This window comes from Apis laboriosa, unplaced genomic scaffold (assembly GCF_014066325.1).
Source record: "Apis laboriosa isolate Shangri-la unplaced genomic scaffold, ASM1406632v1 scaffold30_cov140, whole genome shotgun sequence".
NCBI classification, from domain to species: domain Eukaryota; kingdom Metazoa; phylum Arthropoda; class Insecta; order Hymenoptera; family Apidae; genus Apis; species Apis laboriosa.
Genome location: NW_025222776.1, coordinates 2,308,376 through 2,335,832, shown reverse-complemented (window position 1 = coordinate 2,335,832; position 27,457 = coordinate 2,308,376). Strand labels below are relative to the sequence as shown.

At 17.8% G+C, this 27,457-nt stretch overlaps 1 protein-coding gene across 1 annotated transcript; it reads left to right on the top strand.

The window, feature by feature from the left end:
• Window positions 1-5,271: 5,271 nt before the first annotated feature.
• Window positions 5,272-26,751, top strand: LOC122714477 (cilia- and flagella-associated protein 157). Its single transcript, XM_043935836.1, has 7 exons — window positions 5,272-5,581; window positions 8,329-8,600; window positions 10,083-10,236; window positions 15,419-15,707; window positions 16,441-16,701; window positions 22,089-22,214; window positions 26,475-26,751. The coding sequence occupies exons 1-7, from the start codon at window positions 5,466-5,468 to the stop codon at window positions 26,688-26,690; spliced, it is 1,434 nt and encodes a 477-aa protein (XP_043791771.1). The 5' UTR covers window positions 5,272-5,465; the 3' UTR covers window positions 26,691-26,751.
• The last annotated feature ends 706 nt before the right edge of the window (window positions 26,752-27,457 follow it).

Here is a 27,457-nt window from a genome sequence, read left to right as displayed (position 1 = left end):
ATCTTGATATTTAATTTTTAGCATTATTTTTAGTATTTAATGCGAAAAGCATGTCGACACAAGAAGTAGTTTTGAAAAAAATAGATTATAACAAAACCTTCTATGTATTTTTATATTATTTTGAAAAAAAGAATAATTGAAGAAATATACAAAGTGTTAATATATTCGTAGAATCTTTTATCCGGAAGATTGATTCTAAAGATAAAGTCAAAACAATACAGAAATTGATTATACAAAAATATGATTTGAATAATTTGAATAAACTTCAAATTATAAGCAATTTTAATTTATATTAGATGAAAATAGATGTGAAAGATGAAACAAAATGAAAGGCGAAAATAGGGCAATATTGATAATGATGATAATAATGATGATGATAAATATAGTTGTTTTATTTTATTGCATATATCTCGCTTCGTCTAATATCTAAGTTGCTTATAACTCAATAAATAAATTTCAACCAAGATATTTTTGTATATCAATTTTTATGCTTGTATGCATATTACGTATAGAATCAATTCATCAAAGATATTCCATTAATATACAAAATGCCCCATTGTGAATGAATGACATAAAAACAAAAAAGATTCATAAATATATGCTCTATTTGACTTTGTTATAATGAATTTCTTCTTCAACATTTCTTCAACATACTATTCTCATTTTTCTTCATAAAAATGTTCTTCACAAAATATTTCAACGTGAATGAATGACATAAAAACAAAAAAGATTCATAAATATATGCTCTATTTGACTTTGTTATAATGAATTTCTTCTTCAACATTTTTTCAACATACTATTCTCATTTTTCTTTATAAAAATGTTCAAATGATATATATATATATTAAGGTGTCCCATAAGTTTTTTTTGCACAATGTTAGGAATGACTTTAGTTGATTATTTTTATATGAATATGCAGGCTTATCTATTAGTCGTTATTATATTATGGTCTTAGTTTCATCCCAGAGCTCTTTTAACGTTTTACGTTTCATTGGTGACATAGTTTCTTTTAAAACTTTTCTACACTATCCAATATAGCAAAGGAAGCATTTGCTTATTATGTTTTATTGTTTTAAAAAAAATAAAAGTACAAATGATACTGTAGACGAGATTTGTACTATTTACGGGAATGGTGCTACAACTATTACATCCGCAATTGATTTAAGAGATTTAGAACTAGCAATTTTGACTTGAAAGATGAAAACCGCAACAGCCGCCAAGTAACGATGAATATGGATCTTATCAAGACCATGTTTGTTGAAAATCCGCGATATAGTATGCAAGAGATAGTGGATGCCATTAACATTTCAAGAAAAACAGTAGATAATCACCTGATAAGATATGTCAATCGATGTGAAGTTTGAGTTTTATTGAGACCAACTTTATAAACCGCGTCTTTACGTGCGATTTCCTTCTTCAGCGATATGAAAAAAATTTTTTTTTAAAGAGGCTTGTCACTGGAGACTAGATTTGGATTTTGTATCATAAATGTGCATCGTAAACGCATATTGATTTGAGGACAATAATCTTCAATTGTCACGAAGCCTGGATTTTACCCGAAGAAAATTCTTTTATCCATTTGATGGGATTGGAAAGATGTAGTCTACAGTAAGCTTCTTTCTTAAAGTGAAACCATCAATTTTGGAAAATATTGCAATCAGCTTAATAAATTGAAAGACACCATAGCAGAAAAATGGTCAAAATTGGCGAACCGATGAGAACATCACGATAATGCAAAACCGCATGTTTTCTGTTGCATTGATTGCAAGAGAAAAACTGAGTTTGATTAGGACGTTCTATCGCATCTTCTCCCCAGATCTTGCTTTATCCGACTTTTACTTGTTCCTATTATTAAAAAATTCTCTCTATGATAAACGATTCTAATTCGAGCGAAATAAAAACACACTTCGAGGAATATTTTGCAAATAAACTTCAACAATTTTGAAAAAAAAGAATAATAAGACTTTCTAAGAGATGAAAGAAGGTGAGCAGAACGGTTCATATATAACGCAATAAATTAAACAATTATCAATTAAACAATCGTGTATTCATTTCGTATCAAAAAAAAAAAAAAAAAAAAAAGAAACTTATGGGACACCCTAATATAATAAAATACCTTATGATGAATTTTAAATAACCTCATAGATAAAAATCTATTAGATTTAAGTCGGGCATACGGACAAGATATAGGAAATAAGATTTTCTATTATTTAGATTATTTAAATATTTATTATTATATTCTATTTATTTTGAAATTGTTCATTTAAAAATTATCTCGCTACTTAATTAAAATGGAGCCTCTTCCTATCATATGTAACAAATGGTATCAAGTAATACATTTGTTAACATCATATTAAAATTTACATAGAATATTATTATTTATATTATATTATTTATAAAATATATAGAAAATTAACTAAATTAATTAAGATAGAATTAATCTTACAAAGAGAAAAAACGCGATTAAAATATTTATTATTCATGTCTATATATTTAAATTAAATTTTTTTCTGATGTCATAAGGAAATGATTTGATGTAAATTCTTTTTAAAAATTTATTACATTGTTTTTGGTGAATTCAGCTTTATCAATAAATAATATCAAATTCAGAATTCTAGTCAAATATTTGAAAAAAAAAATATGCCAAGTATAAAGAATTATTCTAGATTTAAAGTTGTTTTTTTAAAAATCTCTAAATTCGTTGTATGGATACAATTTTCTGCTGTTGTTATTCTCCAATGCTGTCTTTATCATTTCTATGAATGCGATTAAGAATTTGTTAATTTTTAAGCATAATTTTTAATATTAAAATTTTTATCAGTACCAATATTTTTTTTTTGGAAAAATTCACAAAAACAATAGAATTTATGTTCTATTACATAGACATTTGCTCGGAAAAACGGTTTTATATATAAATGTTTTATTTTAACAATATTATATTGGACAAGGTCATATAGTATCTATCTACTATTTTTTAAAAGAAATTTAAGAAATTAAAGAAAGTTTTCATTTTCATATATCATATAGAATTTATACAATAAAATTCGAATTCATTTACAAATAATGGAATTAGATTTGCTCATCATTCGATAAAATTATTTTAACATATTTTAAAATTTTAAAATTTTTATATTTTTATATTTAATACAAAATTAAAGTCAAAGAGGATATATATTTATATGAATTTTTTTTTATTTTTTTCATATAGATTTATTCACTAAAATAATTCTTTGATGCGATGGAATATTCTATATTAATATATAAATATATATAATAATATAGAATCAAAGAAAAAAAGTATAAATATTTATGAATGGATATGATATTTGAAACAAAAAATTGTTCATATTTAATAAACATTTTCATATTATTATATATTTGTATACAAAGGTAAGTTTCTAGAAATATTATATTTTTATGGAAATGTACAAATAAAATAAATGTAAAGTATATTAGCATATAATACTATATTATTTTGAATTTTTTATTTCGTTTTTATAAATTATTAATATTAATAAAATAATATTAAAAATTTTTTCGATAAAATTTAATAAAATGAATTTATATAAAATATTTTATTTGATGATTATAAATTTAAATTATAAATATCTCTTTGTCTTTTTCAATGTTAATAAATATATTATTCATTATTATTTAATAAATTTTATTACAATTTTTAAGAATTAATATTATATTAATAATGCATTTTATAAATATATTTTATAAGAAGAAACATTTTTAATGATAATAATGAAAAAAATATAAGTTATGGTCAATCTCATAAAAACATATTTATTTATATTTCTTTGTGATTTATTTGTTAAATAAAAATATAATAAAATTTTTTTATAATATAAGAAATATATATCAAACAATATAGTTTTGCATTTAGTTAATAATTAATTCAAACTTTTTCGTTGTTAATTATATCTTTATATGATGTTTTCCATAAATTTTTCACTATATATTATGAATAATGATTCGATTTAAATTATGATTTATACAACTAGTCTTCTTATAACATTACATTTATTTGTTTACAAACTCTTTTGACTTATATATATGAATATAATAACAGTTATAAATTTTAATATTTTTAAGTAATAACATAAAAAAATCTCTATAAATTTCTTAACATAGATATCATGTATTATGAATTATTCAATGACATAATCAATATTATTTATTTCTAAAGTATTTCTATAATTTTTAAGTTTTTTTCTATTTTGTGATTGCTATAATAATAATAAAAAATCATTATAAATCTTTAAAAAATATCGAAGTTTAATTAAAAAATTTTTAATTTTTCTGATTGCTAATAAAATCCATATTAAAAATAAAAAGCTATTAATCTGATATTGCATATATAAATTTCTTTTGTTAAATTATATTTCTTCATAGCGATAACAATCCTTTGGAAAAATCACTTATTCAAATTTTAAAATTTAAAAATTTTTTCTGGCAAATGTTTGATTAAAACTAATTTTAAAGAAGAAAAAGCTTATTTATTAATCGTTCACCATTTTTAAACTTATCGATCAAAGTAAATATATTTTTCATATATATTTTTCAATGTATATGAATACAAATCGCGAAAAAAACGAATCTTAAATAATTGTATTAATTTAATAATTTAATAATTAAAGTAATTGTATTAATTATCTTTAATACATTGGATTTGTATTCAAAATATATAAAAATCAAATAAAAAAATCGTATAAAACAATTTGTAATTTAAATTAATATTTAATTTTTTAGAATATCTTAATTTAACCTTTTTAATATATTTTTCATAATATATGCTTATGATATTGATTTTTTCAACAATTGTATATACCGAAAATCATATATAAAAAAAAAATAATTTCAATATTATTTCAATATATTAGAAATATAGAAATTTATTTTATTTTATTACTATTAAATTAGCAATTATGATAGCAATAAATTAGTGCAAATATATTAATAATAAACAAAAAAAAAGTAATAAAAAAAAATTTCTAAATTTACTTTATTATAATTATTATTGTAATTTATTTTCTTATGAATGTAAATAATTGTTTTTTATGAAGAATGTATATAAGTAGTTACTAAGGAAGTATTCAAAAATATTCTCAAATATTAATGCAAATATTAATTTAAATGCAATAAATTAATATATGCACACATAACTATTCTGTTATGAAATTATATTTAATTTATTGACAAAAATATAACAAATTTTACTTAATATTTTGTTAAAAAATTATTGAAGGATTCGTTACTAAATTATACAAAAAAATTTTTGAATAATACGTTAAGAAAATTTCCAAGAGGAAGTATTTAAAATGAATTATCGTATTCTTTCTCGTTACCATGGAATTACAAAATAATTGATTTAACAAGAAATATCATCGCGTACTGTTCCTTAAAGTGACGTACAAATTGTTCGTGTATAATCATAAGTAGAAGCTGATTGATAAAAAATGCAAGCTAAAAAAAGAAAAGTCAAAACTAAAAAAGTAAAGAGAAAATATTTGGATGAAAAAGAAACTTTGTCTTATGAACAAGAAATTTTGGATAATAATAGACAATTAGCACGGTAAATATATATATATAAATGCATAGATTTATAAATACTAATTTTTTTAAATTCATATATATTGATATTTATTAAAGTTATTGAATATACAATGTGTATGTATATACATATGTGTATGAATATACGTATTTATATGTATATTATACATTTAAATTTCTGATTAAGTAAGAATATAAATGAATTTAAATGAATTTAGCAAAATATCGATTAAATTATAATCGATTTTATTATTTATTTCTTCTCAGATAGCATAAAAACATTCCATATACGTGACTTAAAAATATTTAAATACTAATATATCTTTAATTTTAATAATCTATTTTAATAATCTATTTATTAAAAAAATTATGAAAAAAATAAATTCAAATTTGTTTTTTTTGATAAATAAATATATATTTATTATACTTTATTAATATATAACTTATTTAATTAAGTTGACATATAAAATAATATTAAAAATTAAATGAAATTATAACTGTTTTTCATATCATAAGTTATATTCAGATATTTTAATAATAAAATATTTTTATAATAAAATAATTAAAATAATAATTTTTTTGTAAAAATTAAATATTAATTTTAATATTTTTTTAATTTTATAACATATTTTTAAGTAATTTGAGATAGTAATGCAATAATTTTTTTTTATTAATTTTTTATTGTTTTTTATATCTTATTTTTATTTTTGATAAATATATTATTTTTGTTTATTATTGTTTTTTACATTTAATAACATTGATATAAAAATATTCATGCAATTGTAAATTATTTTAATATAATAATTTAAATGTGTAATGTGTCCGAATATTTACAAATTAAAAATTTTTCTTCGGTTCATGTTGTATAATAATGCTATTAAATAATAAATTAATATGTCATTATTTTTTTATAACTATATTATAATATGATATTATTATAATATTATAATATGTAATATTATAAGAATGTATTATATAACTATTGTTTAATTTTCAAAATATTTGTAAAAAAAATTGTTATTATAGAATTTATATAGAATTTTGTTATTTATTTATTTATATGTATATATGTCTATGAAAACGTATACGATTATCGATTATTAACTGTTTATGTAAACATATCAAAATCGATATTCAAAATGTATAGCGGATGAGTTAATAACTTATTGTTTTTCTTAGTTTATCCTTAAAAAGCGAATCCTTCGAAATATGAAAATAAAATATAAAATAATTTTTAGCGATCAAAATTATAATGATCGAAATTTACAATGATTGAAATTAAATATGATGCTGATATTGCTACTATTTAACTTTGCAATATCAAAAATCACTTCTCTATGAAGAACAAAACATTCATATACAAAAATTTTGATTAAAACTTATTTTTTAAAAGTGTTTAAATAGGAAATATAGAATGATATTATAATTATAAAGCACAGCTTTGCTCTATCTTCACACTGACTTGTTTTATTTAATAAATTTAAATTATTTATTATTTTATAAATTTCAACATTTATTTTCAATATTTTTAAAACATTCAAAATTTAGATATGAATTAAAAAACAAATATTTAGAATATGTAAAATTTAAATCCTAAGATTCATAGAACTTCAGAATTTAAAACATTGAAATTTACTAATATCCTAAGGATATCTAAAATGAACATAATATATACAAATAAAAATTGAATATGAAACATGATGCTATTTGGATTTATTTCATATTTTATTAGAATATAAAATAATTAAAAAAAATAATAAATAATTATTCATATAAGAGGAGGGTTCTTGATTTCGATGATTTTTGAATATATTATAGAACACAAAATTTTGAAAAATTTTTTTTTGCATATTACCAATTTATTTGCATATTGTCAAATTTTAATTTTTAAGATATTTGCAAAAAAGATTGCTACTATTACATAGAATTTTTTTTATAGGTATATTCGTGTCTGTACGTGTGTGAGCATGTAACCATTATTTATCTTCTGTTAATATAAAATGGCAGCAGCAGACAATATAATGAATTAATGAAAAAATCTATTTCATGAATTAAAGTAATTATTATTTAAAATATCTCAAATCTAATGACCTAAGCTTGTGAAAAGACGGAAAGCAAAAAACCGAAATTACAAAAATAGATACAAGAATGATGCTGATATTCATTATAAATTTGGTCTTTATAATTTTTTTACAAAAATTATTTTATTTTTGCATTCCACGAATCCAACGAACATCGCTCGCTATTATTTTATAAATATAATAGATAAATGAGTGTATAGTTATATGCATACCCAACCACAAATATATATATATATATATATATAAGAGAAATTTTATGTAATAGCAATTTTTTTTGCAAATATCTCGGGAAGTAAGATTGCTGATTAATGATACAATATTCAAAGGAAAAACTTGTTCAAAATTTTATTCTGTATATCCAAAAATCATTAAAATCGGTATGATATTTTAAAAAGAATAATTTAAAAAATGTTAAAGATAAACGAATATTATACAAAAGTTAATAATTTGGAAAAATGGAATTTCCAAAAGAGAAATGCAATATATGTATATATATGTATAAGTATGTATTAAAATAATAAATAATAAGTTTCTTCTTTTTAAAATTTTCTTACACTTTAAAACTAGAAAAAATATTTAAAATTGATATTTATATATAAAATATTAAAAAAAAGAAATACAAAAAAAATAATAATTTAAAAATAGAGAAGAATTTTTGAACTAATGAAATTTAACAAAAATAAATTAGATTAAGAACTGAAAATGAAAAACTGGAAGAAGAAGCAATGCGCATAAAAGAAAAGTTCCAACAATTAGAAGAAGATCGTTCGGATATTATAGCATATTTGAAAAGAAGTTTAGAAAACAGAATCGAGGAATCGAAGGAACTTTCTGAGAGGGTTGCTGTTTTGGAAGAATTGCGAAAGGATGAATTAGCTGCGTTTAAGAAGAAGGAAGATGCAATGCAACTGGAATATAAGACAATGGAAAATAATTTAAGCGCAGAAGTTAAATTAGCTGGTGAAGTATAATTCAATTTTTTTAAAAATCCTGATTAAATTAGTATTTTGCTAAATATAGAAATTATATATATATATATATATATAAATTTTCGTTAAATGAAAGGAGGCAGAGACAATGCTAGATGATGAAAATACAGCTATCTCATTTTATTCAATATTTAATATATATATATATATATATATATAATTACATTATAATTTAATTTAATTTATTATATATTATATATATATTATATATTATACATAATATATAAATATATTTCGAACAATTAAAATTACAATGACTATTAATTTTCATTATTAGTGATTGTATATTATTAATAATTATCCGAATTTATCCGAGTCTGAATATTCTATTATTTTTTATCTATATTATTTTTTCTATTCAGATATCCATATAGTCGAAATATGCATTATATTTATGCATGTACAATATATATATATATCGATTTTGACTTCGAAATCTGAATATTCAGATTACGTCATTTTTTGTTTATTATTCAAATATAAAACATTTATTATATTTGAATTATTTATCAGATTTATTAGATAGAACAAATTTAAGTAAGAAATTAAAATAAAAAAAATGCGAATAAATAATACATTTATTAATATTTCATTTATATTATCTTTAGAAATAGATATAGATATAAATAGACAATATCTCTGATATAATCTGATACTAATATTTTAATTTCTATTATTATTATTATTCATAGAAAAAATGTTTTAGATAAAAATTAAATAATTTCAAGGAAAATTTCAGATTCTAATGTGTTGTTAATTTTTTTTATAGATGGATACTTAAAGATTATGTAAAAATTTTTATTTTTTTAAAAAGAATAATTTTATTTTTTAATATATTAATTGATATTCTCCATTAAATTATATATAATTTACTATTAATAAACTATTAATAAATAAATATTTTAGTTTTAATTTCGTCAAATTTAATATATGAGAAATAAGAAATATAAACACAAGAATATTATTTTATGTGTTCTTGTCTTTCATTCATTGAATTCAAATATATAAGAAAAGTTTCATATTATCTGAATAGTCATTATTAGATTCAACATACATTCAACATACAGATAATCATATTCATATTTTCAAATTGATGTTTAGTTTATAATAAATATTTATATAATAAGAATTCTAATATGCACTATAGATAGAATATAATAGAAATGTGTAATAATAGAAGCAGTTTTAAATTCATTATCTATATATTTTAATATTATAAAATTTATCCTACATATACATATATTTATTTTTAATATTTTTAAAATATTAATAAGCTTTTTATTTTATTATTTATTATTACATGCAGATATAATTAAATAAAGTATATATATTGTCGAATATATAATAATTTTTAATTGTCTTTATATAGATGAATTTTAATCATAATTAATTTTATTGTATTTTAAAAGTAATAAAAAATAAATTTATTATTTATCGTAATCTTTTTGTTTAGCTGGTAAATTAAATGCATTAGAAGATTGGCGAATAGCCCGACTTGATTTGATGAACAAATTTGAGAAACAAGAAAAGGAGATGGCTGAACAAGAAATGCGTCATAAAGAGGAACTTTACGAAGCCGAAAAATCTATAGTTACCAAAAAAGACATGTATGTTTCATTAAAAAATTCAAATTTAAAAATAATTTAAAAATTTAAAAATAATCTAATCTAAATAAGTTAAATTACGGATGTTTATACAAATACATATTTCTATAGAAAATAGATATAATAAATAGAAAAATAGGATTAATATAGTTTATTTTCTCATTTAAGAATTTCAAAAAAATATATTTTATTTTAAATATGTTGCACATTGCATATTATATATTATTTTTTTATTACGTATATTATGTACATATATTTTTTGTACATTTTTTATTTAGTTATTAATTATCTACTAAATTTAAAATCAAATTATTAAAACTGTTAAATACTTGTTAATAGTTTTTTGAATCATATATATCTATGATATATATACATGATATATATACATATCTATGATATGATTATACATGTATATAATACAATTATCAATGATATATTATAGCACAATCAGATTCTAAAGTATATATATATTATAAAAAGTTAATGAAGAAGAATGTTGATTTAAGAAGCAAGAAATCCTTTAAGAAATAGATATCTGAAATTAATGATTCTCATTTTATTTAGTTACTTGTGATTTATGTAATATTTGAAATTATAAAAGCGATTTTTAATTATATTACATATATAATATTAATATATTCATAGAATATCTTTGGAAAATTAATGCTATGAATTTAAAAAAGCATGTATACACAAAAATTATATACAAATATATATATATATATATATATATATATACAAAAATATCGATTAAAACTTAAATTAATTTAAATTAATAACTTAAATATTATAATTTAAATTTTCGTTAAATGAAACGAGGCAGAGACAATGCTAGATGATGAAAATACAGCTATCTCATTTTATTCAATATTTAATCTCGAAAGATTTCCTATGAATATATTAATATCCTACATAAGTTTTTTATTATTTTCTAATTTCTAATGCATCTATCATATTCTAATACAATAATGAATAGAAATACTTATATGATTCGTATATCAATCATTTTAAATAAAGATAATTTTTTTTATATTTTCAATTATGACGTAATGCAAATATATAGCAAATATCTATATTTTATTTTACATATGTAAATAATAGACTGTAAATATTTATGCAAATTATAAAAATTCTATTATATATAATATTAAATATATATTTCGTTTCGAATATTTAATATCTTTTTGAATATTATATGCATTCTGTAAATTTGAATTATTCATAAATGCATAAATATCTGTAGATTAATAATAAGTAAATATAACAAGTATACATACACATATACAAAAATAAAAATATAAATAGAAAAAAATTTGTTTTAATTCAATTAATTCTTAATTTATACATATCATAATTAATATTATTAATTAATATATCATAAAAAGTTTTATTTTTATTTCTTCATTACATAAGATTATATACAGGATTAAAATATATACATATATATAATAATATATACATATATGAATACATGTACATATATACATATATTCATATACTTAAAATATATAAATTTCTATTATCTTTTATACATTTAAAAATAAATTAATTAAACTATTATTATTCTTATTATTATATATTATTATTTTTATTATTATTCTTTATATTTATTATTTTCGCCAAGGTATTTTATACAGATTATGTTTCATTATCACAAATAATAAACATAAATTTTAGAAGAAATATAAAACAATAACATATATAACTATTCTTTATTTTTCATATATTTTATTTATATTATGTATATGTTGACATATTATATTTGTATAAAGATCCGCAAACTAATAATATTGCATGTAATTTAATAAATCAAAATTATTGAATTAATGAATTATTGAATAGAATGAAATCACTCTATCTTTATAAATTTTTTTTTTGTCTTATTTCATGTAATGTGAATTTAAATTGCTTATAATTTAATAAGTAACACATTTATATATTTTGATTTTGAGACTCATAAAATTAAAGCCACGTGTAACGGAAAATTCTATTTAAAATGATGTTTTTTATAACATATTTCAAGTAATCATAATCATTGAAAAGAAGGAAATAAATCGACATATTAAATACTAATGAAACATTGCAAAATACAAATGAAGTAAATAATAAAAAAAATTGTCTTTTATTTATTTAAAAAATACAAGTATAATAAATTATTCTTTGCTAAATGTTAAAAAAACATTTAAATTATTATATAAATAGAGATGAATTTGCATATAAAATATTTGCCAAAAACTCTACTAAAATACAAAGAATAGTTTATTATTATTAGGAGTATTTAAGTATTATTAGGAATAATTAACTTATAGGTAACTTATTTTTTAAATAAAATGAAGTAGAATTTTATATGTCAATCAAAAAAAGAGAATATTTATAGAATAATAATTAAAATAAAAGTATACATATTATCCTTATAAAATAATTAAGAAATAAAGGATTTGAAATTAATATCATAGTTAAAACATCCAGTTTGAAAACAAAAGAACTTTTTTATAGATCAGAAATCAAATAAAAACAGAGAAAAGATTAATATAAAGATAAAAAAATATATTAGAATTTAGAATTAAAAATTTATTTAGAAAAAAATAACAATTACCTTGCAAAATGAAAAATATCATAATGTTTTCGATAGTATTTTTTTGAATATTTGTTTTATTAATCATATCTACATGATCAAACAACAAAAATATCTTTTAAATTTTTTCATAATAAAAAAATATATCTTTACATAAATATTACATAGATATTCAATTCTCATCTGATTATTCAGCAATAATAGTAACTTCAAGAAAACATACAAAAGGAAGGATAACCTACTTAAAAAACTAAAAAATTAATTAGATATAATTCAAAGACTAAGTAATATAAGAGACTAAGTAATAATAGGTAAAAATTTAAATTTTAAAATTTTAAAAACTTAAAATCATAAAATATCTAGAAAATTTAGAAAATTTAATATAAATTTTCTAATATGCGACATGAAAATTCATTATTATATATTCATATTAAAAATAAAATATTTCCAATTATTGTAGAGAAAGAAAAAATAATAAATATCAAAATATAAAGAGAAAAAAATATTTAATTAATTATGTAAATTAAAAAAGCTACTGCATGTAATGTTTATGTAAATATTGTATATAAACAAAAATGAAAATATTTGGGAATTCATTGAAAAAAAATAAGACGATTACTCATTAAAAATTTAAAAAGCTAAAACAATGTATACCTTTATGAATTAAGAAAGCAATATCTGATTAGAGAAGATAAAAAGAATGGCAAAGATTTGCAATTTGTAATACACTTTTCTAAAGATATTAATAATAAAAAAAGAACTAAAAACGATAATAATGCTATCATATCATATTTAGATGCCATTAAATCTATAGAGTCCCATAGAAAAATAAATGAAATAATAAAATTTCTAGTAAATATTCAATAAAACAAATAAAATAGTTTAACAATGGAAAAGCAATAGAGACTTGATCACAAAGGAAATTGCTGGCAAAGTTGCTAAAAAAATTTCCAAAAAAGAAGAAGTTACATTAACATGTGTGTGTGTGTGTGTGTAATATGATTATAAGGTTTCATAATATTTTTTAATTCATTTCAATTAAATCAATTAAAAAAATTTGCAATAAATTATTACAATCAATTTATAATATTCTATTCACAATATCAAAAATATTTAAAAATATCTATATTAAAATTATTAAAATATATGACTATGCAAATAACAATGGAGCATATACATCGAATTGTAAATGAAACAGAATAATTTTGAAAAAAACAAGATATATTCAGTTATAATCATAGATATTAGCCAATTTTCTAATATTTGAAGGAAGATTACTTTATATAAAATAAAACACGATTTTCCACACAATTATTATTTTAATTACTATTAAAATTTAATATAAGCAAAAAGAAATTATATTATACTAAATTTTTATAACAGATCTCTTTATAACCAATGAAATACCCACATATACTGACAATACGACAATTTTAGCATCATATAAAAAAACGAAATCAAAATTTTATAGAATAAATAAAATTGAAATGTTAAAAAAAAATCGAAAATCAAATTAAATCAATTCTACAAAATACATACCATCTCTTCAAAAAAATATATAGAGCATTTTGAAAATCTGTCAATAAAATAAATGACTTGATTAGTAATTTTTGATTTTAAGCAATTTTTTTTTTGCAAAAATTTTCGTTTTGATTCTATTATAATTACTATTATTTAATTAAACAAAAAATATTAATCTACAGAGTGTAGGCTGTAATGCAATAATTAGCCAATATTTTTCAAAGTTAATAACTCGTTAACAAAACTGAAACGAAAATTTCTGCGAAAAAATTGTTTGAAATCAGAAGTCAATTTTAAGTCTTGTTAAATTCTCTGTTTAGCAAAAGCAAAAGCATGCTAAGTATCTTAAGCAATTTACCTAAAAATAATATTTAATATTTAAAAATAAGAAAAAGAAAAAGCAATTAGATATTAAACTAAAGAAAACTGAACAATAAATTATTAATATATAAAAATGCTGTAATATCAATATGATCATATGGAAATTAAATATAAGATTGTTTTAAAAAATACAACATCAATTCTTAAATTTAAATAAATTTAAATAAATAAAATAAATTTAAACAAGTTATTTAACATTTTTAAAATTTTTAAAAAACTTCAAAATGATACTGTAATATATTACAAATCGAATAGATCTTCAGATAAAATAGATTCATCTAAAATCAAATGAAATCGCATAAAAAATATATAAATACATTAAGTAGAAATTTTATGAAGAATTTATCACAATTTAAATAATTGAAAAGAACAAATATAAAATAATTAATTATAATAAATTGATTCCTGAAGGATTATTTGTAAATGATTATTATCTTGTCGCACATACATATAGATGTAAATCATATTTGAATGATCTATTAGATCAGTTATTATATTTAAATTAATAATAATTTTAAGTAAAAAAAATTTATCTTTAACTTTAAAATGGTAAAATGGAAATATATTAACATTTTGGAGATAGACATTTTAAGATAGATTAATACAAAATTTATTTAAATTTAAGAATTAATGGAATTTAAAAATATTTATAATTACAGTATTATTATTTACAATTGTAATACATAATTATAATTTGAATTTGTGCAGGATGCAAAAAGAGATGAAGGAACAGTTGCAAATTTTATCGGAAAGACTTCTGAAAGCGGTTACACTACGAATAACAGAAATCATCAATCGTACAATTCGTGAAAACGTGGCGTTGAATCGTGATCTAGATAAACTGTTAGAAACAAATAAGAAACTCGAAAATATTAACATCGAACACAAAAAAGTAGAACAGATATTAAAGTTAAAATGGCAATTGTATGAAAAGGAAGCGGAAATTACACAAAATAAAATAGTGAAACAAAGAAATGAGATGCATAAAATTGTTGAGGTAAAATTATTAATATTATTTATATTAAATATAATATAATTATTATACGAGTTTATAATATAGAAGATATATTTTCTGTTTCCTGACAATAAGAACTTGAATATTTTTTATTTTCAACATTTTCAATTATTGATCTTCAATTTATATATAATATAAATTATAATATAATTTATTATAATATAATATTTTTTAATTTATTGATTTATTATAATTTTTTTATATATATTAAATAATAAAGTACATTCCTATTCAAAAAACTTAAACCAAAAAAACTTTTTTTTTTGATAAAACTTTCATATATAATTAATCAATAACATTTTATGAAATATTATATATTATAATATTATATAATATTACATAAATTTTATGTAACTGATAAAATTTAATGGTACAGAAATTAATAATATATATAAAAAATTTTTTGTTTTTAAAATTATTTGAAAACTAAAATCAATTGTCAAAGTTCGTGAAAAAAAAAGAAAAAATAATGCTCTTTATATATATTTCAAGGTTAAATTAACGAGAAATTGACAAATTTAATCAATGAATTAATATAATAACTATAATAATTTTTTTGAGTTGGTCATTTTAAAATAAAAAAAAAAATTAAAAAAATAAAATTAATCTGAATAAATTAATTTAATGAAGTTAGAATTTGAATATATATTTTATATTTATATTTTTATATTTTATATTTTATATTATTTATATTCAAATATAAATAATTTTACAGAATTTTGAATCTCTCCTAATATATTATGGAAAAGCAGAAAGAAGTAATGTTCGTCTTAAACGATTAGAAGATATTTTGCAAGATAAGATTAAAGAAAATGATATGTTAGAGAAGGAAATAAAGAAATGTAAAAAGAATATCATAAAAGCTAAAAATGAAAGTGAACAATTAACGAAATTAACTATAAAAAGAGAGGGAGAGTTAAAATCTTTGAAAATTGTTTTAGATAACGCTACTATTTTTCTTAACAAGGCTATAGAGGTGATTATAATTTTAATAAAATTTTATTCCAATTTTTTACTTTGTTTTTCTATTCAATAATATATTTCGAAAAAAATAAATGATTAATTTTATATATAATAATTTAAAAAAAATTTTTTTTATTAATTGTGATTCTGATGGAATTTCTTATTTTAAATATTAAATCGAAAACAGAAATGCTTCATTATCTTTTTTTTTGAAAAATATGAGGTTCTAAAAATGCATGATTTTATCTAAAATCCAACTGTTACGCGAAAACAAAAAAAAAAATTTAATTTAATTTTAAACAATATGGAAAAGTTTATATATTAATATTAATATTTATTATATTTTTTATTTTTGTGTAATTATAAAAAAATTATCAAAATATAAAAAAAAAAATTGACGACTTTTATTGTAAAATTTTTGCACTTTTATGAAGAAACTGCAAAAAATTTGTTTTTATAAATAATTCAAAAAGTTATTTAAAAATTTATTTACATAAAAATACAAATTTATTATATAATTACAAATAAACATTTTTATTATTTATTATTTATTTCAATTATAGCCAATTGTACCAAATAACCAATATATAAATCATAATAAATTAAACAAAAAAAATAATTATCATTGATATCACAATATAAAATGGACTATACTATACTGAATTTATTACTATACAATTTATAAGAGACATAACATAATATAACAAAACATTAAATTATAATCAATTTAAAAATATTTTAGAGAATTCTCAAAACAAAACAATCATATATAAATATAAAAATACATAAAAAATAGTACTCAGTCTTCTTCATGTATTATATATACATGTAATTATATTTTATAAAAACAAAAATATTATAATTTAAAAATTAATTTATTAAAATTACTAAGAAATTACTGATATCTCTAGATATCAACTTAACAGATTTCCTGATCTCTTCATTCAAAGATAAGATTAATATTTAAATATATAATATATTCTTAATAATATATAGTATACTTTTATTCTAAAAAAATTTTACTACAAATTAAATATTTATGTATTTCGAAGAAATTTATTATATCAAACAAAATATTACAGTGGAATATAAATAATTTTATGCATGATTTGGATTTCAACGAAAACTATTCATTAATTATGATTAAATATATTATGTTTATAAGAAACAAATTTAAGAAAAAATTTAAAAAAAAATAAATGATTCAGTATCAAAAGTATTGTGTTTATAAGAAAAAAATTTAAGAAAAAATAAATGATTCAATATCAAAACTATTTTTTCAGTGTCAATATAAAATATTACATTCAAAAGTAAATCAAATGTTATAATTACAAATAGTAACATCATAATTTATATAAAACAAAAATTATCCTACTTTAAAATAATAACATTTAAAATTAACCTCGAAGTAATTATATTTTCATTTATTATTCAATTACTCTATTTCAAAAAAAATATACATTTATATAATTTATATATCAACTAAACAAAAGAATATGAATTAATCAATTTCACATAGCAATTCTCTAAATTTTTTATTTTGATAAAAGAATAAATGATCATATGTTATAGAAATTCAATTCTAGAGAAAAAATTATCAAAAATGTAATACCTAAATCCAAACTTATTAAATAACATTGAATCGACATATTTTATAATATATTTTATAATATATAAAAATTTCTAATCGAATTAATCTGATTTTTGTTTTGTAATATTATTTAAAATTTATGATTTCTTAGAGTATTTCTTAGAAATACTCTATTCAATAGTATTTCTATTTCAATAGTATTTCTTAGAATCATAAGATAATAATCACTTCATCTTATCATTTGATTTTTATTATATTTTTTTATTTATCGAAATAATAGAAAGAAATTCAAATGCCGAAATGGAATTTTAAGAAAAAAAAATTGGATATCATAATATAATGAAACAAAATATTCCACTATTAAAAATCTTCAACAAGAGAAATTCTAAAAGAATTGATTATTGAAAGAATTCTTGATAAAATCAAGATTGTAAAAATAACATAAATAATACAAACATATGACTTCAATATCTACAAACAATATAAAATTGATGCAAATTGAGTTCAAATTGAGAAAAATAGCAAAGAAAATCTTAAAATATATCAGAAGAAATTTATAGATTAATTACATATCTTCATTAAATATAAAATATTAAATAATGAAATATAAACTAAGCTAAAGAAAATTAATCAAAAAATCAAGTTCTAAATTATCATTATAAATAGATCAAATAATTCTAATATTATATATTAATAATTCCAAAGAAATAAATAATATTTTAATAAATATATTTATTATGAATTCCAGAAATAATAAATTTCAATTCAAATTTCCTCTATATTGAATCCTACGCCAAAAAAATTTCAAAGAATGATGTCATCGTGAATTAACAATATTCTGAATAGACAAATACAAGTCTTAAATGATAATTAAAACAATTAAAAATTAAAAATTTAGAAACTCATAATATCAAACATTTTTATCTAACAAATATTAAAAATAAAACTGTAATAACTTTTCTTTTCATTTTTACATTTCTTTAATTATATATAATTGAACAACATATTTTATAATAAACAGCACGAAGCCATAATTGTTTCTATATTAAAATCTAATAAAAATAAATCCCAATAATTACAAACTTATTGTTTTGTCTAACATAAATTGCTAGAAAAATTTTAAACAAAAAATTATGATATTTGAAGAAATTCATTAGAACAAAATGCTAAATTCAAAACAATGCTTATCAACAATTTACAATTTTTTATAACATTGCAAACATATGTGAAGTCTTTTTCAAAAAACAATATTTAATTCCAACTTTACAATACAATTTACAAAAATTAACGTCAATAGAAATATATTTTAACATATAATAAAAATAACTTCTTAAAAAAAAATCGATTTATGTTTATCAATGATCACTTTTTGAATAAAATCATAATTGAAAATGGAATGCCACAGGATTCTATTATAAGTATTATGTTATTTTTGATAACAATAAATGATACTGTATATGATAAAAGTAATCATTAAAGAAGTTATGTATTTATTTGCTATACATTCTTTATTATTAAAAGATTATAAAAACTAGGCCAACAAATTTTGCAAATTTAAATAATTTGATAAATTTCAAAATTTTATTTTTAAATTTTCCGAAAGCAAAATTACGGTAATTATTTTTTCAAACGATAAGAAAAACATCAATCCAAATTATATTTTAGATTACATCAATTCAGGATAATAGATTCACCTAAAATTTTTAAATTGATTTTTTAATAGATTGATATGGATTCCATTTCTCAAGAACCTGAAAATCAAATACAATTTAAGATTTAACATCATAAAAAATATTAAATTAAATTAAATTTCCTATTTCCTAAAGCCTTATAAAGTAATTCTCTTCAAAAATTACAATTCAATCATATACAATTCGGCAAAACCTTATATATTATAAACATTATCAACTTATATTCATAATACAAGAGATAAAATAGCAATTAGTATTTATCAAACAAGTCCAATCATAGAATTATTATTTGAAACAAAACTAATATTATTTGAAATCAAAATAATTTTTCACAAAATAATTAACAATAAATTTAATTATATCATCAAAAATTTCAATACTATCAAATCTCATACATGACATAATAATGATTGCAGAGAAACACTAATAATAATGTCTTTTTAAAAAATTAAAAATTTTAAAAACGTTTAAAATGTTTAGAAGAAAAATGTTTAGAAGACATACAAATCGAAATTCCATCTGTTCTTCTGAAAAAAACAATTCTCATTTATGCTATGGATAATAGAAATTTTTCACATAATTAACAAATTTTCAAAAATAATTAAAAATAATGAAGTATTCTCCAAATCTATTTTTGGAATTAGATAATGATTATCCAAATTACAACAAACAATTATTTATTGGTACTTCAAAGTTAGAATAACAAAGTGCAGTATACTTTCAAAGATAAATTTATTGAAACTATTAAATATTTTCATAATTTTATGAACGAAACACATGCTCCATTTTCCAAACTATCTTATCTGAAGTACAAAAATTAAAAACTAATGACATAATAATTAGTTAGAATTATAGAATAATATCAGTTAGATATTATAGATTATAAATAATATTTTTTCGATTTTTAATTTTTATAAATTATGAAAATATGAATGATTTTATCACTATCATAATACTATATAGAAACTATATAATAAATGTTAGTATCAATAAGTTACAAGAATTCTCTCCTATTAAAATTAAATTAAATATATTTTTATCCATAAAATATTTTATTTTTGAATAAAAAATTGTGTATTTTAGAAAACCTCATATTTTTCAAAAAATAAAAATGATCTAGCATTTCATTTATATTTATTAGGATGAAAATTTCCACTAGAATCACTGCAAAAATTTGTATTAAATAATGAATAATAATCATTATTATTAATAGATTTAAGTTTTGTTTTCCTTTATGCATTTTCGTTTAAATTATTTGCATGTATCATTAATATGCTATTGTTTATTTTATATTCAATGGATAAAAATTTCGATTATAAATAAATAAAAGTCATATAAAATTTAAATTTCTTTTTCAAATTTTTTTAATTATATATTTTTAATTATATTTTTTTTAATTATATATATTTTTTTTAATTATATATTTTTATTTACTATATAATACTATTAATATTACATATAATATTTTTTATTATATTAGTCAATACAATTAATTATTTTCTTTAAAGAAAAATTTTATTAATTAATTTATATCAAAGAATTATTTGTTTTTCACATAAATATATTTTTTAAATTCAATATTTTAAATCATATATTAACATTTTCTTATAATAGCTTTCAACCATTTGATGCGAATGTTGATATATTAATATATTATATATTATATTAATATATATTATATATTATATATTTATATTAAAATAATAATTTCAAAATATTTTCTAAAATTATTTTCAATATAATTTTTTTTTATCAAAATATATTCCTTATAAAAATATTCAATTTTTATTTAAAATATGTTTTGCTTAGATAATTAACATAAATCAATATAATATGTTATCCATTCTAAATGCTTAATTTGAAAAATAAAAAAATATTCAAATAATTCAAAAAATTTTTTCATGCTATATTTTTATTTATTATAATAATTTTTTATTTTATTTATTTATAATAATTTTTATACTTGCTTTTAAAAAAATATATTTTATAGTTATTTATATGTAAATAATAATTAATTATAAATATTAATTTTAACAAATATAATAACAAATATTTTAACAAATATAATTTTAACAAATATATAATTAATTATGATGAATGAAAATAATTTATATTTAGATTGTAGAAGAAGTTTATAGTAACAACAAATGCCTTGGACCGTTAGCATCAGAAATGCTTCATTCTCTTATGGAAATATTGCAAACTGATACTATTATCAATATTGTAGATTACACACCATCTGAGGTGCGTATTTTTATATCAAACATAATTATTAAAAAGGAATTTCATACAATTAATTAATCGTAAAATATGTATATGTGTATATATTTATTTTTTAGCTTTTTCGACTTTAAAAAAAGAACTTATATTTTATATTTTACATATTATTATATTCATTCTTCTATTCTACATTCATACATGTTATACTACATCTTTCTAATGCATTTATGTTATATTTCATTTTCTCTATTTTTGTATAGCTTTTCTTTGTATAGATGTTTCATGATACTTTGATTTTTTTCACATAGTATACATTTTCATTCAACATTCATTATTTTTTTGACATTTGAATTTTTTTAGCCTATATTTTCTAACTGTTATCTTTTTTTTAATATGTAACTGTTATCTTTTTCTTGCTCTTCGACTTTTCTTGCTTTTTTCTTATTCTCATTTTTAATTTTTCTTTCTTTATTTCTTCTAATAGTAATTTTTTAAGTCTATACAATATACTTAATTCCATTATATATTTCCATCCAAAGATCTCTATACTAATTAAACTGATAAACGCTTATCATTATTATTATATATTATATATATCATTATTATTATATTATAACATTAGGTGGTTGAATATTTTATTTTTAAAATCATCATTGAATATTCTTTTTTTATATATTTTTTTAGTAATCTAAACTTTTATTAAAATATTTGTTTTTCTTATTCTTTTTTTTTTTTACATGTTTTTTTTATATTTCTTAAAATTATAAATTCTTTTGAAATTTAAAATCTACATAAATATTTTGTCTATTGATTTTCTTGCCCGTTTCTATTCTTTTTCTTTCTTTTTTTTCTTTCTGAACATCGTTTTTAATTTTTTTACGTTAGATTTTAAATTTTTTCTTTTCAAAAATCTGTTTAACTTTTTTATCATATTCTAATCATATTCTTCTATTCTATTGATAAATTAATATTAAGAGAATTAGATTCATATATATATACAATTATAATTTTTCTTTTATTTTTCAATTTTTTCCTCCCACTTTCTTTTTGAATAATTCTTTATTGATATAGATTGATAAAAACATGGAACTTAAAATATATTTTTTAACTAATTTTTTATATCTCTTTTATAAAATATATATTTCTTCTATATAAAATATATATCCTTTCTTATCAAATCTAAAATATATCCTTCTTCAAATCGAAAATAATTTGATGTTATTTTTTTTATATATTTCATTTTTTATATATTCATTATTTCCCATAGAGGAAATTTTTTATTTACATATACAACGAAAAAAGCTTTATTTTATATATGTTTCTTATCTCTTTTTCTACTATGTATATAAAACATATATCTCGTTCATAGTAATTTTTTTTTTCAATTGAATTGCGATATCCAAAATTTTTTTTTTTCAAATTTTTAATTTTTCACTCAAAATTATCCTAAATCTTATTATGTTGTGCATAATAGATTCACAATTCTATAATATTCTATAGTTACTTATAATATTTTTATTCCTTTTATATATTTTTATGTATTTTTATGTATTAAGATTATTTTGACATTCCACATTTCTTTAATAACACTTTCAATCAAAAACTTTTTCTCGTTTTTTCTATCAAGTTCGAAATTCTAGCTATTTTTTTCCCAAAATATTTATATAAATAAATATTTATTTGTCTTTTTATTTCTATAAAAATCACAACTCAATTTGTCTTTCTTCTTTCGCCTCTTATTTATATCTTTGATTTTTTCTTTTTTATTTTCATCTTTTTCATGAAGTACTTATATTCATCCAATTCAATTCCTATATTTAGCATTCTTTCTTTTTCTTTTTATTTATATATTCTCATTTCTGCAAATCTAATCTTATCTTTTTAATTTCTTTTAATTTTTTCTCTCTTTTCTTTTTCATCTTTATTTCTTTTAAATTTTCTAATATTTTTCTTTTCTCGCAACTCTACTTTTCCTCATTTAATTTTCTTTCAATTTTTTAATTTTTTTTTACATTTTTTTTTTGTCTTTTGCAAGTTTTTATCATTTTAAATCTTCCATCTTTTTTATATTTTATTTTTCTTATATTTAAAATATATAATAAAAAATAATATTACATTATAATCATTAACATAGTAATTGCATATTGATAATCTATTGATTTATACATTTTATCAAAAAGTCGTCATATATAAGAAAAAAATGATTGTATTTTTGAAAGATCTCTAATTAATATGAAATTTGAGATGCTAGAAATGAATTTTAATGTTAGATAAAAATTTTAGCTTTGAGTATTTAATAGTTTTGAGATATTATTTAAAAAAAAATTTCGATTACATTGAATTATTGAAAGCTATATATACAGATATTATGAATATATTGAATGCTATCTAATCAATAATTTTTACTAGTAATTTTTACTTAATAATTATTGTCGTTGAATATTAAATAGTCGATGATTATTATTATATCTAGCTATATCTAGCTATTTCGATTTATTATATCTAGCTCAATATTTATAATATATTCCATCTAAATCCATTTGTTTTCTACTCGAAATTACTCATTTTAAAAAAATAATAATTATTGTTATTTTAGCATGTTTCGAATACAAGCAATATTGTAATTTTATATTGAATTAAATTAATATTTAAAAACGAATTTTATGTAAGAATATCCATGTTATCAAATTATAATTAAACAAATTATAACTAAGAACAAATGTATATTTCATTTCGATATTATTGAAAATAAATATTATATTTTTATATTACACATTTTTTGTTAATAATTTTTTAATAAATATGCGACGGTTAAAATTTCTTGAAATTATTTGAAAGAGTATCTTTAATAACGTATATCAACATATGTAAGATCATTAAAATTATTTTTCTTATAATTATCAAATTGAATAATTAATCAAAATGAATAATTATCAAATTTTATTGTTCATAATAATTGTAAGATTTATAAAGTTAATGTTTCCTTAGTTGTAAATTGTTTTTCATATACTTATATATATGTAATATAATATTTCCCAAAAATTTTTGAATGGAATTGTAATCTACAAAATGGACATACCATTATATTGATTGAATTTGTTCTTTCAAATTATTTTTTCGTTTATTTTGAATTATAAATATTACAATTAAAATACATTATTCTTCTAAAATACATTATGTATATATTTATAATAAATAGAACTTTAGAAATTTTGCATATATTTTTATTAAAATTTTATATTTTTTATGATTATAAAATTTAAAAATAAATTATATTATAATTTTATTAATATTATTATTTAATTTTATTATTTATTTTATTATTAATTAATATAAATAAATATAAAATCAAATAATATATTGAATTAATGAATTGTTTATAATATTATATTTACTAATATTTAATAGTTTAATACTACATTTTATAATACATACATTTTTTATATCTATATCTATAAAAGAATGGTATGTGCTAAATTAACACTAATAAATTTCGTTAATTTTATCATCAATAATAATTAATATCAATAGCATCATCGACTTTGATATGATAATAATAATTAATCAACGAACATAATTCTATTAATAAGATTTAAATTATGTCTATTTATATAATATATATGACACTACAAAAAATTTTTTATTTATTTTGAAAAATAATTGATTAAAGCTAAAATTTTATATATATTTGAAATTCAGTTTTCTTTGATTCTAATAATTCTCCAAATTTCGTATTAATTAACTACTGGATTAGTTAATTAATTTTTAGATTTTTCGGAACTATAGTCAAAAACTACTATTTGATATAATGTAGAATGATTCATTGACATTTCATTGACTTTTTAATATGCTCTTTAGTTCTAAATTTCAGTTCTAAATTTCTTTAGTTCTAATTTAGTTTAAAAACTTTTTTTTTTACATATAATCCGTGAACGATAATATTTTAAATATCTTTGCAAAAAAAAAATTGAAAAGGCTAATTATATAAAATTGTTATAGAGATTGTTATAAAAGAAAAGTTGTTATAAAATCGATATAAAAGAAATTCATTTTTTTTTAATTTTATATTTATAACTATTATATATGTACAATATAATATATATTTATAAAATTTATAAATATAAAATTAAAAAAAAATGAATTTCTTTTATATCGATTATTATAAAAGAAAAGTTGTTATAAAATCGATATAAAAGAAATTCATTTTTTTTTAATTTTATATTTATAAATTTTATAAATATATATTATATTGTATATATATAATATTTATATTATATTTTATAGATTGATAAATTTGAATGTACATACTTATTGGGATCTTTGGGTCTTATTGAACCTGTTATATCCAGTATACCTGTTAAAAAAGAAGAAGAAGAAGAAGAAGAAAGAAGTATTCACATACCGGAAGAAGAAGAACCATTTAAACCATTTAAAGGATTAGAAAAAATAGAAACGTTAAGTGACATCAGCTCTACTATTTCCTCTCCCAAAGAAGATTAATTCTTAATTGTAAATTTTGGTACATTATTATATTATAATTTTAAATTATATGGAAGTTATACTTATAGAAAATGGTCAACATTTTATTCTTTTAAAATCTTATATTTATATTTACAATATTTTATGTTAAAATAATGTTATTATTTCTTTTATGCAATAATATATATACAATTAAATATAATTTATTTATTAAATATAATTTATTATAAGAAGGATTCATAAAAATATATCTTATATATACGTTTCGTACTGCCTAATTTATTAGGCAGATTTATTTTATTATGTATATACATATTACACATACGGAATTTTTTTAAGTTTTTGCATAAAACTTGCATAAAAATATTTAATAAATTACAGAATAAAATATTTATCAGAATAAAAGTTTCACGTGAATGTATCTATGAATAAATATAACTAATTCCACAAAAAATAATATATTCATTATACTTTTAAAAAGTTTGCTATAAAAAAAATTAAAGAAAAAGAATAAAGAATTGGAAATTTACAGTATTACACTTCTCGACAAAATGATAACATATCCTATGATTTTCTATATTTTTATATTAATATAATATATTCAAATTTTATATACATATAAATTCAATTACAATTTTTTTGACAAGAAAAAATTAATAATATTACGATATTACGATAATATACGATAATATACGATAATATTACGATAATATACGATAATATACGATATTTTTTTAATGGAAAAAACGATTAGCCATTTCCCCACTTTTCTGAAAAAAAAATTTTGT